This window comes from Manis javanica, chromosome 8 (genome assembly GCF_040802235.1).
Source record: "Manis javanica isolate MJ-LG chromosome 8, MJ_LKY, whole genome shotgun sequence".
Classification (NCBI taxonomy): domain Eukaryota; kingdom Metazoa; phylum Chordata; class Mammalia; order Pholidota; family Manidae; genus Manis; species Manis javanica.
The window spans coordinates 114304965-114322804 of NC_133163.1; the positions used below are offsets into that span (position 1 = coordinate 114304965).

The 17840-nt window shown below is 51.8% G+C and overlaps 1 protein-coding gene across 5 annotated transcripts in view; it reads right to left on the minus strand.

Annotated features, from left to right (window-relative positions):
- The window catches only part of IGDCC3 (immunoglobulin superfamily DCC subclass member 3), a 38456-nt gene that overhangs the window by 16274 nt on the left and 4342 nt on the right, over positions 1-17840 (minus strand). Inside the window, exon 1 of one of the 5 annotated variants that reach the window (XM_037010005.2) lies at positions 2940-3281. The exons of the other annotated variants lie outside the window; for them this stretch is intronic. Within the exon in view, the coding sequence (XP_036865900.1) occupies positions 2940-2979 (40 nt within the window). The 5' untranslated portion in view covers positions 2980-3281. Of the gene's footprint in view, positions 1-2939; positions 3282-17840 lie in introns of those variants that run through there. 5 annotated transcript variants of the gene reach the window in all.

A 17840-nucleotide genomic window follows, 5' to 3' on the forward strand; every position in this document is an offset into this window, starting at 1 on the left:
GTGATAATCAGTGTAACCCTGAGCAGGAGGAATTACTAGCCCTTCTGAAGCAAGAGGTTAAGTAACACAGTCAATTAATGATGTTAAAGCAGGCATTCAAACTTAGAGCAGTCTAACTCCAAGTCCAGTGCGCTTTCCCTACATCACAGCTACCCAGTGGGTAAATGCTATTCAAACACGAATGATGATACCTGCAGACACTCGCACAGAAACACAACGCCCTACACCCTTGTAAGTACCAGGCACTCATGTTCAGAGACGCCCATGACATGGCAGGGTTCACTTCAAGGAATTCCCCCAGGGTTTGGGGGTAGGTTTCAGGGTGTAACTAATGCAGATAAGTACTGTGATAAGGTGGTGTTATCACCCCACTAATAGTCACTAGGCCCACACATTCTCTAAGTTCTATTAACATAGGTAAATAAACAACGCAGCTGTCCCAGGGTAGCTCTTGCCAGAGCAGCTCCAAATCCAAAATCCAGGAAACCTGATGTGCAGGGCCTTGTGAGGGTGGGGCCTGCACGGTTACTCCTGTTGTCTGCTGGGCCTTCTAAAATGGACAGTTATTTTCCTTGTTTTAGGAATAGGCAGGCAAAGCATTGGGAAATGCTAGTGGCTTCCATGGGGTGAGTGGGGTGAGAGGGAAGCACTAAAGGGAGGGACAGCTGTGTGAGACTGACTCAGTCCTTTTTGGAACTGGCTGTGTGGTCTTGATAAAGCTAAAGCCCCCTCTGGGCCTGTTCACTCCTCTGTAAATGGGAGAGTGGAGTCGGACAAGTTATAAAGTCTCATCCCCCTGCAGCCTTTGAGGCATATCAGCTTCCAAGTGCCAGCCACAGGTCAGGGACTGGAAGTCGACTTGGGAATCCCTCTCTGCCTTGGACTTGAAAATGTCCAGGCCTAGCAGAGCCCGTCTCCACAGACTGCACGTCTCCGCCTGTGTCAGGGTCACCAATCTTCCTTATGTAAACCTGTCCAGGCCCACAACATCCTTAAGTTCCATCATTCTGGTCAGGACACCGGATCTCCCTCACCTCCCGGAAGAGCATCTGGTTAGGCGATCCAGGCTGGAGTTATTAAGTAAATTGCTTTCACATGATCATGAGGACCACTCAACAAAAACAGATACTTCCGCAAAATTTCCAGAGCCATATATTAGGGTTTATAGGGACTCATATAGTAGGGGTTAAGTAATGGAGAGGCTGACCTGGGATCATGCCTGGCTCTGTCACTGACTACCTATGTGACCTTTCGATTTCAACCTTGGTTTTCTCATCTGTGAAATGGGAGTGGAGGCAGGAGGGACAAAATCATCTCTAAAGTCCATACCAATATTAAGATTTTAGAATAACACTGGGTAATGTGGTCCTTCTCTGTGCAGGAAAGGGCCCACTCCTATTCTTAAATCCTTATCTGATGCTGTGTTTACATCTCATGGCACTACAGAACCTCTTATGGCTCCATAAGAGATTCAGACCTCCACCCCAACATCACTCCAGAACTAGCCTTACATATTTAGGGAAGAGGGAGGCCCACATTCCATGGGAGGACCACGGAGTTTCCTGGATGGTTCTGGGCTGCCAACTCTTGGACACAGACTTATTTGGAGAACTCGACTGCTGCCCTCTAGTTGTCAGAGGCCTCCCAAAGCCCTAGGAATCATCTAGAGGGTTTCAAAAGCTTTCCCATAAATTCAAAGGAATCGCCACACCCACACCAACCTCTTCCTTTCAGGGGTCCCTTAGCCCTTATCAGGCTCTATTAGGAGTCAGTTGTCACACATCAATCTACTACTAGCTTGAATCCCTGGTGGGCAGGGAAGTCTAATTTACCTTTCTACCTCCAGCACCTAGAACAAATACTAGGCAAAGGGTTAAGTCCTCATAAACTGTTTCCTGAATGCTGACTTCATGGATCATATATGGCCGTGGGGCTCCTTCCCCATCTTCTCTTCCTCCCAAGTTCCCACCCTGCCCCAATTCAATGTCTGTCCTTGGACAAGTTGCTTTCCGTACCTGAGTCTCAACTTCTTCAATGAAAATGAAGGAGCTGGATAAGGCCACCATTCTCAAACCTGGATGTGTATCGGAATAACCTAGGGTGATGGGCAACAATGCAGATTTTTTGGACTCCACTGCAGATATCCAGATCCCCTGGTCTAGCATGATGCTCAGGAATCTGAATCTCTACTAAAGCTCGGGAGGGTGTCTTACATGCATAGCCAAGATTGGGAGCCCCTGGCCTGGCAGGTCGCTGAGAATTCTCATCTTTCCGAAGGCTCCAGCATCGACAAGGGCAGATTCTCAGCCCACCCGCCAGCAACGCTCAAGGCCGCTGGTTCAGGCGGCCGGACTCCAACGCCAGGAGGCGCGGGGCGGCTGGAGGGGCCTGTGGGGGCCCAGCCCCCGAGGGGCCCCAGTTCAGTCGTTCGGGCGGCGGGCGGAGTCAGGGCCCGAGCCTGGGGCCCTGAGAGCCGCGAGCTCGGCGGCAGGGGTAAGTGGGACCATCTGCTCCACTCCTCGGAGGTCAGCGCTTTGTGTCAAGCTCCCATCCCCCTCGCACCTCCTCCTTCCTCCCTTCTTTGCCCTTTGACTCCCGGGACTCAAAAGAAAACGACACTTGAGGTCCCGATGAAAGTGGGTGTGATGGGGTGAGACGGCGGCCGCCAGAGCCCGGGGCCCCGCAGCCCGGGCCTGCCCGGGCGGAGAGCGCGGCCGGCGGCCGGGGCCGGGGGGCGGCGGGTCCCATCCGCGACGGCCCAGGGCCGGCCGGCGGGGCGGCGCCCGGGGCGGCGGCGTGGTTCCCACCGCGGCCGGCCCGCGGGCGCCTTTGAAGAGGCCGCAGCTGCACACCCGACCCGCGCTAATCCCCGCCGACGCGGGCGTCCTCGCCCCCCCGCATAGCAATAGTGTCCGCGCTGAATGGCGCTGGCTAATTACCTCGCTCGCACCGCCGCGGGTGAATGAGAGAATCCGGCATTGTGCGCGGCGAATGGAGAAAATAAGACAGCCATTGTCCTCACGCGCCAAACGAGGGTTTGATGTCGCTGGGGCGAGCGAAGCACCATTTCCCGCCACCCCCTCCCCCAGCCGCGCAAATTCCCCGGCTGCGCCTGGGGCGGCCCGAGGGAAACTGAGGAAGCAGTTCCGGTCTCCCGGGGGAAGAAGCCCGGCCCCTTCCGCGAAGGCGGCGGCGAGGACCCCCGACGGCCCCGGGCTCCCCGCGCACCGCGACCGCTGGGCGCCCCACCCAGCTTCTCCACCAGCAGATCCTTAGGGGCACCTACTGTGGTCGCCCGGTTCTGCCCCTGACTCAGAAAAAACAGGCCCGGCCCTGCATTCAACTACCTAATTAGATTTCGTTGGGAACACATGAAACAATTAAGGGAGCCGGGAATTTATATACCTCAGCGCCCAACCGTGCCACCAGCTGAAAGGGCTGGAGAAGTTCAGAGAATGGCTAGGAGGAACTCCAAACGGGGAAGGGAAATGGGAACTGTGGGGAGCCTGGGCTGTTGAAGGGACTGGCATATTCGAGGAGGAAGAGGAAAATGGCTGGAAAGGCGAGGTCCAAATTACAGAAGGTCTGTGGAACCAGGCCTCCAAATTTGGATGTAATGCCGGAGTTCTGGGGCCGCTGTTTTGATCCAAGGCAGGTCCCGGTGACAGTGGTGGGCCAATAGGTAAAACTGGAGTGACAACCACATGTCTGTGGAAACCAGCTCATCAGAAACCAGACTCGCCTAGCGCTTTGCTTTTTTTCCTATATATGATGTGGCTCAGTTTAGGAATCAGAACTAAAGAAAATCAGGATACAGATGGACAAGCTGATGATGACACTATGTATTCAACAGATTCTGTGTACTGTATCAAGCTGCCTTCTCTTTACCATCACCACCAAATAAGGGCTTTTTTTTGTGGGCATGAGGGGATATTACATCCTTCAAGATCACGAAGTGTCTTATCTTTCTATCCCTGAGTACTTAGTCCAGAGGTAGGTGAGGGATAGATGCACTTTGAGATTAGTCGATTTGAGAACTGACCTGCTTTAATATCCATTAGTTCCACATACCCTTTTCCGGGAAGCCATGTACTTGCTAATCCCTTCTGATGGGCTCTGGGAATATTTCTGCCTAAAAGAAGAATGTTATACATAGTTCCAATGTCCGATTGAACTTATCAAATGACAGAAAGCTCTGGTCTGTTGCGCTGCAGGCTGTTAGGCTGAACCAGTAGCCCCTAGTTTGCACTGCTTATTTGGTGCCTATCACAGAGCTCTTCCTAAGGCTACAATCTTTTCTAATGTCCGTGTCACTACAACTGGAGATGTAGGCAGCCCACAGCCAAACTCTGAAATACCCATCTACCCAGCCATTCATCCATTTATTTGAGAATAAAATTAAAGAATGGACACCACTTGTTGAGAGACTGAACAGAAGTCAATATTGCTCCTTGCTCTGACCTACCAATCATATTTAACATTACCAAGAACTAGTCGTAACAGTGATACGTAAACAGCATGCTTTTAAAGGAGAGAAAAATCTAAGTATAGCTCATTGTTTTTCTGATCCACTCCTGAATCAAGGTTTAATGTAACTAACCCTGGTCATAAACCTCAGACGTGATCATAATGTTTTTCTTTTATAATTCTCCTAAGTCTTCACCTTCGAGTCATATTTTTTCTGCCTCAGGCTCTGAAACCTTAAGCCCTCTTGGCACCACAGCCCCTGCTGCTGTGAACTACTCCCCTGCTTAGGCCAATCTGCCTAGTTAGCTGGTTAGGGAACTCCAGAACAAAACAAGGGAAAAAGATAAAGCAGAGCTGCGATGGATGGGGTAGAGAAGGGAGGCCTGGAGCCCTACCAATCTGGCCTCTTTTTGTCTCCTGTCTCCAAGCCCAGAGTCCCCCAAAGAATCAAGGACTCTAAGAAATGATGCTTTAAAGTCCCCTGACTTAGAGGAAAAAAGGCCTTATCCAAGAAAACAGCTAGTTGGTAGCAGATCAAAGATCATTCTCATACAGGATGCTACCTTCATTTTGAAAGACTAAGTTGTCCAAACTACAAATTTAGCTGTTGCTGTATATTATTATGTGTGCCTTTATGGTTTGGCCAGATTTCTGCAAGATTGCCTGAATGCCTGATCCGTAGATAAATTATACTTTGGAGAATGATTTACTAATCAAAAAGCAAGAGGAGCCTCCAGATTCACATTAGAGACTCAATACTTTTAACTGAAATAGTGCTTTTAAAGGAAGCCTTTTTCTCCTCATATCTCTTCTTTCCCTAAACCCAAGACTACAAATCACTTTAAAAATAATGCTCTGTGGATGAGTATTCTGATAGGAAGATAATGAATATAATAACCATGTGTGTCTTCCCCTCCCCTTGTCCATTCCCACAGTGCCATGCATTCACAGGATGCTTTGTTATCACGCTTGCAACTTTTCAAGATAACAGGAAGGTAGGCAGGCACATGCAGGGACAGCCCGCCCAAAGAGGATGCCCAAGAAGCTGGAGGTACAAGGTTGCTTCTTAGCCTGGAACCTTACCCGTTGGCTCTTTTGGGGATGAGGCCAGTGGTCTGGCATTCTCCAGCTTGTCCACCAACAGTCGGAGGGTTCCCCTTTCTGTCTCCAGAGACATTCTCCAGCTTGTCGGTGGGGAGGGGGGCTCCTACCCTGAGGTGATTGAGTATAGGCAGCTACCTCTCCTTGGGTGGTAAACCTGTGGTTTAAACTCCCCAGGCCAAGCCCTTCCCACTCAGCAGTAAGCAGTGGCACCTGTGGCTAATCTCGATCCTCTAATCCTTATCCTCCCCCAGGTGGCCAGCAGTGAGACCTCGGAAGAAGGGTATTTCAAGGAAGGGAACAGAATAGGAAGTAGGGGTACCTTTTAAGACTAGAAAAGACTGACAAGAATAGGCCCATAGATCAATGGAACAGAATAGAGAGCCCAGAATAAACTCATGCATATATGGTCAATTAATCCATGATAAAGGAGCCATGAATATACAATGGAGAAATGACAGCCTCTTACTGATGTTGGCAAAACTGGACAGCTACGTGTAGGAGAATGAAACTGGATTATTGTCTAACTCCATACACAAAAGTAAACTCAAAATGGATAAAAGACCTGAATGTAAGTCATGAAACCATAAAACTCTTAGAAGAAAACATAGGCAAATATCTCTTGAATATAGCATAAACAATTTTTTCTTGGGTGCAGGGGAAACAAAATAAAAAACGAACAAGTGGGACTACATCAAACTAAAAAGCTTCTGTACAGCAAAGGAAACCATCAGCAGAACAAAAAGGCATCCTGCAGTATGGGAGAATATATTCCTAAATGACTCATTTGATAAGGGATTAATATCCAAAATATATAAGAACTCATATGCCTCAACACCCAAAAAAACAATTAACCTAATAAAAAAATGGGCAGAGGAACTGAACAGAAGAAGAAATACAAATAGCCAACAGACACATGAAAAGCTGCTCCACATCACTAATCATCAGGGAAATGCAAATTAAGACCACAATGAGATATCACCTCACACCAGTTAGGATGGCCACCATCCAAAAGACATGAAACAACAAATGGTGGTGAGGATACGGAGAAAGGGGAACCCTCCGACTGTTGGTGGGACTGTAAATTGGTGCAACCACTGTGGAAAGCAGTATGGAGGCTCCTCATAAAAGTAGAAATACCTTTTGACCCAGTAATTCCACTCCTAGGAATTTACCTGAAGAAAACAAAATCCTTGATTCAAAAAGATAAATGAGCCCCTATGTTTATTGTCACACTGTTTGCAATAGTCAAGATGTGGAAACAACCTAAGTGTCCATCAGTAGATAAATGGATAAAGATGTGGTACATATACACAATAAAATATTATTCAGCCAAAGAAAGAAAAGAAATCCTGCCATTTGCAACAACATGGGTGGAGCTAGAGGATATTATGCTCAGTGAAATAAGTCAGGTGGAGAAAGACAAATACCAGATGATTTCACTTACTTGTGGAATATAAAAACAGAAGGAACAAAACAGATTAGACCCATCCACCCAGAGAAGTGACTAGTGGTTACCAAGGGGGAGTGGAGTGGGTGGGGGTGGGGGAGGGGGACTGTTGAACTACTGTGATGTACATTTGATAATAATAAATGAATAAATAAATAGATAAAGAACAGAAGGGGTTGGAAAAAGAGACTCAGGATGCAGTTAGGTGCAGACATGGCCACTCTCAGCTCCTGACAGTAGGGACTTGGAAGCCTGAGGACAATGGAAGAGGTGAAACCATACCTGGCGGCCCTTGGGGAGTCGGGGAGTAGTATCTGACTCCGCTCTATCTGCCTTCCCCCAAACCCAGGCCACTGAGGATGAATGACCCCTAACAGGCAGGTGTTCCCACCCGCCCATTTCACACACTCACAGCTCCACATTCTCTCATCCTCACTGGCACCGACTGTGCTCAGCACTGAGGATGTGTAGAAGAGCTAGGCCCTCCTGTCACGGAGTCTGCAGGGCAGGAGGGAGGACAAGCTGTATACTCACTGTCCAAACGGAGCAAGTCTTCTGATTCCCCCTACCCCAAAAAGGCGAAGCTGGGTATACAGCCCAATGAACCACTTCTGTAACTGATGTAATAAAAACTATATTGCTTTATTTCAGGGAAGCCTTGATCCCATCAACATTATACTTACCAGCTTGCTTGTAATGATCTTGATTTTGTCACAGTTTGATGGGAAAATGACTGATTTGAGAAGCAAAATCAGAAACACAATAGAGCAGGAATATCAAACAGGCTCAATCCTGAGACTGACTCTATGTAATATCATTATTGGTGATCTGACATAATGGAATCAAGAATATTCTAATCCAATCTGCAAGTAGAACTAAATTAAGTAGGGCTTCTCTAAGGCACTAGAGGTTCGGAATGCAATTTGAAGAGACCTCGAAAAATCAGGGTGAAAGGAATTGTTGTAGAAAGAGGGTGACATTCCATATAAGACAGGGCAAAACAATAACCCAAAGGGGGGTGAGAAAGCAATAAGCCGCTGTGAAGATGGCAGAAAAAAGATCCAAGAATTGTTTATGACAAGCCAAATACTGGGTTTCAGTTCTCTAAAATCCCTGAAGTTAGAGCCCAAATCTCATTTGGCATGTTGGAAAGAACACCTGACCCTTTATGTCCCAGTTCTGTAACCCAGGACTTGGGACAAGGCCCTCTCTCTAGGCCTCAGTTCCCATAGCGGCGATATGAGAAACACGGACAGGAGGCTCAGGGAGACGGAGGGAAGGGTCAGGGTTCAGCAAAACCTGGGAAGCTTCCCTCTGCTCCCTTCCTGTCTGCCCCTGGGATGAGAGCCCTGCCCAGCACTGTCGGGGCGCCCAGCACCCACCCCGGTGTTAAGTCTGCCTTGCATACATTGTCTGGGTCCCTCTCTGCTTCCTTTTCCTCCTACAGCTGAGCTGTTTAAAGGTTTGCCCACAAACTTTTGTCTAGCTCTAGCGCCTTGTCAGAGCTCCCTCGCTTACACACAAGCCAACTGGGAGGAAGGTGGCTGGGAACGGGCGCCCTCGACTCTCCGGCGGCATTTTCCCGCCCCAGACCTGTTCCAGGCTCCTGGTTTATGGGATGGGGACGAGTTCCCGAGTTACGAGGTGAAAACGTCCCTTCCCACCCTAGCCAGGGCAGCCCAGGGCGGGGTAGTGACCCCGAGGCACCGTGTCCAGGAAGCGCGGACCCACGCACACTCACAGGCAACACACGCCCACACTCACACTTGCACATTCACACACGGGGAGGGGGGGAGACAGACGGGGCGCAGTGGCTCGACAGCCAGCGACAGCGCGGCGCGGGTTAATTGGATGCACATTGATTCTGCCGCCCGCCCAGCCAGGCCCGGCCAGCGCAAGAAGCTGCTGCGCTTTGTGCTGGGGCTGGGGCACCACTGTCCTCCCCCGTCGCGAGGAAGAAGGGTAGTTTTCCGAGCCGGCTAAGTCCCGAGGCCCCACTCTTCCCACCGCCCTCGGCCCGGGCGCAGAACGAGTCCCGTGCGGGGCCGGGCTTCGCGGGCGGTGCGGCTCACGGGGCGCGCAGGGGACCGGCCGGCGCAGCGCGGAGACCCCGGGACCGCCGCACCTTGGAGCTGGGCGCTGGCGGAGCGAGCAGGGCGGCGACCAAGTGGGGAAAGTGGAAGACGGTGAGAATGATGAGCTTTTCTGCAAATCTTTGATCCTGTCGTTTAAAAGAGGAGGCCAAACCCGGCGCGCCAGGAGGGCCCGAGAGAGCTGGCGCGAGCCTGGAGAGGGGCAGCGAGGGGGTCGGTGTTGGAGACACAAAACGCGCGGACGTCTCAGAATGTTGAAAAAGGGAAGGGACTTTAGGAATCTCTTAATCTGGTCTTCTCTACACCACCTTCCATCTGTGAGGAAACTGAGGCCCGGGAGGGTGAACTGATGGGTCCAAAGTCATACAGGGATGAGTTGAATATTTACATTTTATAAGCCAATTCTTAAGTGGGAACCAAGAGAGGGCACAGAAGTAATCAGGATGCTATCAGAGTCAAGTCCAAGCCCCTCCCAAGATCTCCAATCAATAATTTATTGGTGGGGCCAGGGGAGGTGTCCCCTCCAAGCCAGTCCAAGCCAGGCACCTCCAGTCACCCCCCAGCTTCTCTGCCCTACTGAAACCAATGCCCACTGAAGTCTGAAGAAAGGATGCCTCCGTTCGTGGGGGGGGGGGCAGCACCCCACAGTTTACAAATGTCTGGACCCTGCGCATTCTCTCTCCTTAAAAGACAGGCAGTGCTCCCTCCCATTTTCCACAAAGACAAACTGAGGCCCAGCAGCTTGAAGGGAGGGAGGAAGCTTGAACTCAGAGCTGGTCCTCAGGGCAAGTCTATCTGCATCTCACACTGGGCCAGCTCCTTGAGGGTGTCTGTGGTCCCGCCACCATCCTGTGGCGACAGTAAGTGGGGTTTTATTACAGACAGGATTTGGGGGTGAATTCTAGGTTGTTCTTGACTTCTCACAAAAGAGTAGACACAATACCAGGCAGGAAACGCCCAGGTTAGGAGGGGTATATGGTGGCATGCCCATAGCAGGCAGGGCCACAGGCCAGGGCACATGCCCCAGAAATTATCAGCCCTCCAAACCAAGAACCTTCAGGCCAGGGATAGGGGCAGGAACCAGGACCCTCAGCAGATGTCAGGTTGCCAGGGGTGTGAGGAAGCCCTGGGCACCTGGGGAAGCTGCTGGATCCCCAGAGGGTCTGGATTGGTGCTCCCTGGAAGCGACAGTCCCCCGTTCCAGGCCCCAAAGCCTGCCCTATTCCAGGGACCCCAGCCACGACTAGCCCACTCCCATTGCCACAAAGCCCCCTGCACCCTTCTGGAGGCACAGCTTCTCCTCCCTATGGTGCTGCTCCTGTTGCCATGAAGCCTGCTGTCCAGCCCATTGTTCAGTGGAGCCAAGAGGACAGGGGATCAGCTCAGACCCCTTCCCCAGACTGGGGTGGGGGCAAAACCTCCCAGCCACCACAGAAGCTGAGATGGTGGCTTGGGGCAGGGGGCCCGGGGAAAGGGACAGCACATGGACAATCAGCAACCTGGTTCCTCCAGGCTGACTAGGGCTCTTTACTGCCCCTCCCCCGCCCACAGGGCCCCTGGGGAGAAGGATCCTTCTTGAGCCACACCAGTTCCTCTCCTGTGATTTGTTCTGAATTTTCAAACAAAGAGTAATTATGACAGATGTGGAGCAATCAGCGTCATTATGCAGGGAAACAAGAAAGGGAAAGGGACCTGAAGAGGTCTCAGGGGGGAGGGGAACTTGTCTTTCTTCCTCAGGAAGAAGCGACTCCCACCTCCACCTCCAGTGGCCTAGCACCCTCCTGTCTTCCTTTCCTGCCAGGAACCTGTACCCAGCCCCTGGGCCCGCCCCACGGGTGGGGCAAGACTTCTCTACACAGGCCTCCAGCCTAACAGGCCCTAGGCCTCCAGCAGTGCCTGCCTGGGCTGGGGAGAGTGCAGCCCTGCCTGGCCCACCTGGACATGGCTCCCACTCCGGCCAGGGTTCTAAGCTGCTCTCCGCTGGTACCACTCCCACCACTCCTTACCTGCATGGGCACAGTACTAGCTCTGTTTCTGAGGCAACAATACTGATTCTGTTCTCAAGGGACTGTAGCCCCCTTTAAGGACACCCAGACCATGAAAAATTGGAGTCAGGCAGACCTAGGTTTAAATCCCAGCTTCCCTACTTACTGTGTATCCTTGGGAAAGTTAATTACCCACTCTGGGCTTCTGTTTACTCATCTGTAAAATAGGACTAGTAATACCTATTAATGGAAATGTTGTGGGAATTAAGTAAATCATCACATAAAGAGCTTAGAACAGTGCAGCATCATATCACTTGGGGCTATTTCTACTACTTCTGGTTAGTTCCGCACCCAGGCAGCATGCAAAACTCTCAGCTCAGCATCCAATATGCTTTGGAAACTCAGAGGTTTTTCTGAAATATGCTGTGGATGTCAGCAGCTCACACCCAATGTCTGTGGTTAATACTCATATCCAGAACTACACCCACAAAGCCTGTGACAACCACAAAGCCTAGGCTGGAGGTGTAGGCATGTCCTCGGGCAAGTTATTTTCAGATCTGTGAAATGAGATGGTTGGAGCTGATGAGCTCCAGTTTCTCCCACAGCTCTGGATGCCCATGATCCTACCCAGAGGCTGGGAAGACTTCTGATGTCCTAGATAGGCTGAGGATTTTAAGATTCTTCTACTGTAGCCTGCAGCTCAGGTTAAAGGCTAGAACTTGGCTCGCTCTCATGGTGGTCTGCCCCCTCCTCTCCATTTAGGTGGTCTGGTCTCCATCTGCCCACCCCAAGACCCTGGGGCCTCTTTGCTAGTCCCCCCCTTGCATTCCAATAGCCTTGGGGGCAGCAGCCAGACCAGAAAGTCCAGTTCCTGCCCATTATCACTGCTCGCATCTGCACTGCAACCCAACACCAGCATTCCAGAGAGTAGCCGGGGCTGCCCCACCACCCACCGTGGTCAGTGTCCAGCTCAATGACAGACCCCAAGCAGGGGCTGGTGTCAGATTCTTTCCAGTAAACGTCTGCCCCCAAGGAGGCTCTGACTTGCTGGGGAGGCTCTGGACCCTCTCACTTGGGGCCCTCTTTGAACCTCATCCTCTCAGTCTCTCCTCTTCCTATCTCTTTTTGCTCTGTGCCAAGACTTGAGCTCCCCTACTTTTGTTCCTGAAGCAGAGGGATCTCCCTATCAGCACACAGAGGCTGGTGGACACAGGCATTGCCGCAATTGGGGAAAAGAGGTAGGATGAAGGAACAATAGAGGAGATAAAGGCTGGAGGAGGGAAGGCAGCGGGTAGGACAGGGCAGGAGAAACAAGGGCTGAAGGAAGATAAAGACCCTAACCCTGGCCTCAGGAAGGCAGAGGTGGGGCAGTGCGTGCATGCGAGTGTGCGGGGTGGGGAGTATGTCAGAGAGCATCAGACCAAGATCCAGAGAAGGGTGGGTAGGAGAAGCGGGGATGCAGCCCTCTATACCAAATCTTCCTCCCTTGCCCAAATCAGGTGGCCTGCTGGCAGGTATTAAGCTAACACTTCCCACTCCCTCCATCTCCCTGTGGTCTGGGGTCTGGCCAGGGGCTCCCACCGCTTGCCTCTCCTTAGGCCTTTGCTTGACCCCTGCCTTTCCACCTTCACTGAGTCCTGATGTCACCTGCCTAGACACCCCTCCTCAGGAAGCTACTGGGCCTGCTCCAGGCTGTAGAGATCACTCTTTCTCCCCTTCCCTTACACTTAAGGGCAGTCACACAGGGTTAGCATTTCTTGGAACAGGGTGAACAAACTTGGGGGCACAGGGAGCAAGCTCAGAAATCAAAGAACAGTCTTTTGAGGGGGAGGATGGAGCAGCACAGGCCAGCGAGCTCGGGTTGCAGCCAGATTTTTGGCACCTGCCTTACGAATAAAGCAACTATGGCCTAGACACCCGAGGCACTAGGCCATGCCCATGTGCCCACACTGTAAACCCCACCCTCTAGCAATGACCCAGGACTTGCCCCCCTCCTCTCTCACACCAGGTGATTTGGCAAGAATCAACCCCTTGCAGGACCTAAAAATTGTCTACCACTGCCTCTTGCCCTGAACCACTCTAGCTTTGCAGTCTGGGCGCACTGCTCAAGGAAAGAGGGATTCCCACAGGAAACCCGTCCTAGGAGAGATGGATTCCAGTCCTAGGCCCCACACACATCCTCACACACACACCCAATGCTCAGGTACCCCCCACGCCCACCTCCACCCCCCCCACCAGTCATTACATTCCTTGTTGCAATAAGGCTATGGCCAGAGACTCTTAGGGCGCCATAGGTTATTTACACAAGGCAGACATTTTTGGAATCACTTGGTCCAGTTTCAACAAAGACAGCAGTGAGCTGTTTGGTTTTCCATCCTGGGTGCCCTCTGTTCCATTCTACTTTTATTGAGGGCTGTGTAGAACAGCCTTCAAGCTGCTGTGAAAAGTCTCTCTCTCTTACACACACACACACACACACACACACACACACACGCATGGACACATCTGCAGGGACTCCAGAGAGGAGAGGGGAAGGCAATACAAGAAAGAAGCCAGGAGTGAAAAAGTCCTTTCTCCCTGGGGGTGGGGAGGGGACAGGGGGTTAAGGGGGGCTGGGGGCCTGTTTCATTTGCAGGCTGCAAATGCCTCTCCTATTCACGGGCCCACATTCCCAGCCAAGGCGCCCGGCCACGGACAATGCTGGGAACAGGAACAGAGGAGATTTGCACATTGTGTTCAAGGGGCCAGCTGGCTGCCTGCGACAGTAGAGCCAAGGTGTGGGAACCAGAAGCGTTCGACTTCCACACTCGAGTCCTGTGGGTGGGTGAGGGGGCCCTCCCCCCACAGTGGGGGCCAGCTCGGCTAGGGATCCAGGCCTCACCCAGCCAGGGAATAAAGTCCAAGGCAGAAGACCCCAGGACCCAAGCATGAGGGGGTGCCAAGAGATTTGGTGTCTGATTCGCACCCCATCTGGCAAGGAAGCGAGAGTCTCAGCTCCTCCGGAGACACCAGGCAGCAGCAGCCACGCAGCGAGCCTGCCCTGAGCGTGTTGTATTCCCCTGCCGCTCTGCCCTGTTAGCAAGCTTCTGTTCCTTTGAACTATGCTATCAATTACCAGGCAGGGAGAGACAGAGAGAGAGAAAGCAAAAGAGAAGCAGAGAGAAAAACAAGAGAGACAGGGCTTTGCACCCGGAAGGCCACATGTTCATTTAGTTTTTACCAAGCCCCACAGGCAGGGAACATGAGAAATACAAAAGAGAAGCCCTTTAGGAGCTTAAAATATACTCGAGGGGACAGATGGAATATCCAGTCACAAAACAGTCATTTAACAATGCAAGCAGCCATCACTGGGAGGAAGGTTGGGCCTGAATGCCACAGACCACAAACACTCCCCACCTTAGGAGGGGGAAAAAGAAATTACTGTAAGCTAAGTGGTCTTTGGGGAGGGATCGGGTAAGGGGCGAACAGGGACAAGAAGCAACTGGGAGAAGGCCCAGCAAAGATGAGCATGTCCCGAGGACTGGCTGGGGGGCAAGGAAGGCTTAATAACTTACAGCAGAGATGAACCTCAGTCCAACCACCCGATTTTACAGTAAGAAAAGCAAATCCCAGAGGGGGTAGGTAACTTTCCCAGAGTCCCACAGGACTCCTGGTGTTCAGGAAGGGCCTTTCCATCCCACCTCAGACTTCTCAGGAGTACCAGAAGGAGCTGGTCTGTGGAGTACTGACTGGCAGGTAAGAGTACCTGACCCTCACCGATTTGCAGCAACCTCTGTGCAATGGCATGTGTACAGGTGAGCTGCCGAGCATGAGAACAGGCCTAGGCATGGCCACTAACTCACTGCACCAGTGACATTTCAGCTGTAGCACCTGCTTCTTGCTCTACGGGGCAGCCAGACGTGTGCGTGTTTGGGAGACAGTGGGGGAGACTCCCTCGGGGCTCCCCGAGCTGAGCTGCCCTTCAAGAAGGAAAGAAAAGTTTGAGTTCCACACATCAGACCTGAACATGCAACTTCCATGTGACCAATGCCTCTGGGGTGACCAGTCATCAGGCCAGAAACCATTTTCCTCCACAACCCACTGCCCTACTGCAAAACACTCCAGGGCCCCCTAAACACACGGAGCCCTCTGCAAGGTGTACTTCCAAGCAGCCCCAGCCCATAGTTTTGACCCCTACCCAGACCTGGTTCTACAGGCCTATGCCCTGCCTGTCCATACATCTGCAACACCACGGATCTTGCTTCAGATTTCAGAAATGAGTGAGGACCAGAGAAGCACATGAACCTACTGAGGTGGAGACAGCAGGGGACTAGAACTGGACTTTCTCCCCTCTCACCACACCCCATTGCCTCTTTCTAGGAATCTGGGCTCACCAGGGGCCTTCCAGGAATAGTCTAGAACTTCACATTTCTCTCCTCTACTCACCTCACCAAAATAATAATGTTAATATTTAAGGGACACTTTCTACGTGCCCTGCACTGTGCTAAGTTCTTTACTCACGTTATCATAGGTAATCCTCACAACATTCCTTTTTGTATTATTTCCCTCACTTTTAAAGATGAGGAAAGAGACAGAGAGAAGTCAGGTGCCTTGCCTAAGCCCATCAAGCTGGGGTTTGCCTCTACAGCCCACCTAACCAGGGTGGGGCCCACACACACAGGATGGGCCGAGGCTGGGCCAGAGGCAATCCTGGCTCTGTGAGAACCCAGCCAGCATTGAGACGGGCTGGACCTCATCCTGAATTTGTGGTCAAAACCTGGCACTAACAATAATACTTAATGAGCATCACCACATTTAATCTTCTAACACCTTTAAAGGCTGATGGAATTAGGCCTGGTTTTTTTCAGATAAGGGCACAAAGGCTCAAGAGGGTTAGTAACTCATGTGGAGGACTTATCAATGAGGAGCATAGCTGGGGTTCAAGCCCACCCAGGTCTGGCCCTGAAGCCCATGTTCTATGGACTTCACTCTGCTGCCTACAGGCTCCCCATCAGTGATGAAAACATGAGCGTGGGCTCTCTTCCGGCATCTGCGGACCAGAGCGCCAGCAGCACCTGGGCTCCTGTTAGACACGCAGCATTCCAGGCCTTGGCCTAGACATACTGATTCAAATCTGAAGTTTATCAATATTCACAGGTAATTTGCGGGCACTGTCAAGTCTGAGAAGTCCTGCTCTAGATCATATAGATCTTCACCCCAGTTCTCCAGGGGTCCTGAGCTGAGGCCAGGAAGTGAGGGGCAGGGGCTGAGGGCTTCTGCCTGCATGGAGCTGGGGATGGGTTCCCCAGTGGTCAGCCCATCCCTCTTTGGAATCATCCAGGGGCACAGACCTCAACAGGTGTGAGTCAATGCACATGTGCCCATGGGTCAGGTGACCCATGTGTCCTCTCTGGACCCCCTCCAGAGGGATGGCAGAAGATCTCACAGGCCAGCCCAGCTTCAGCTCACACTCTGAGGCTTGGGAGGGTCCCCAGGCCCTCCCAGGAAAGGGTTAAAACAGAACAAGTTGTACTCTGGCTCTAATAATTTCACTCCCTGGTAGATTTCCCTGGGGTTCTCCCTAACTGAATCCCAGTGAGGGAGAAAGCTGGGGGCTGACAGCTGATTCAGGAGTCTGCTTTTGCTGGCGATGTCACTGAAAGTGCTTCCCATTATCCTATGTGTCAGGCAAAGTGTGGGGTTAGTCTTTATACCATCTCGTAAGGTAGGATTACATGCACATTTCACAGGTGAGGAAACCAGGCCACTGAGAGCTTAACTTGTCTAGGGTCTTATCATTAACAAGGGTCTCAATTTTCAGCCCCCAAATGATAAGCACATGGAACTGCAAGGCAGAGAAACCCAACATGCAGGAAGCATTTGTACTCTTAGGGCCCTGAGCCACTTCATCCTAAAAAGGAGATACTGGAACGGAAGACCCCCAAGGAAGTAGCCTGCAGTTTAGCCCACACTGGTCAGGCCATCTTCAATGATAGCACCTGAGACCACTGGGATGGAAGAGGGGGCACTGCCAGCCCAGAGCTGAGATACCTCAGCAGACCCACCCAGACCTGGACCCCTTTCTGCCTCACGGGGTTAGTACACTGGGTGGATTGTGTGTCTGTGAGGGCTGGTTAGCTATGCCCCCTCCCCATCAACAACTGTGAGGCAGGCAGGAGAAGCAGGGGACTCTCGAGGGCCCCTCGTGCCTTCACGGCCAGGCACCCTCCCATGTCACACAACACCGGCAGTACCTGCAGGCACACAGGCAAGGAGTTCCTACCAAAGGAGGAAACCCAGCAGCTAATCAGCTCTGGAGGTTTCTAGGGACATCAGCCTGTGAAGTCAGGAAAGAGGATCCAGCCACTTGGTTGCTTGGCATGCAAGCATTCCCCCATGGGGCCACAGGCCTTGAGGGGGAAAGAGAGGCCATATCAGACTGCCAGTGCTTGGAGGCAAACCCCCAGCTGCCCCCAAAGGATTAACCAGGGTGGCCTCACCTGCAGGCCCTTCCCCCAGCCAGGGCCCACAGGTCAATTTCTTACACTGTGAGTTGAAGGGAACCAAACATCTCGAAGGTATTACCATGTATAAAAAAGCACATTTACAATTAGCTATATATAAACACTGGGAGATTTATCTCCCAGAATTCTAGGCTGGCAACACAGGGTCCATCTATCCCTCAAGGCAGACTGCAGGCCAGGGAAGGTGTGGAACCCATCTCCCTGAGAAGTCTCATTTCTCTGGTCCCCACCTCTATCCATG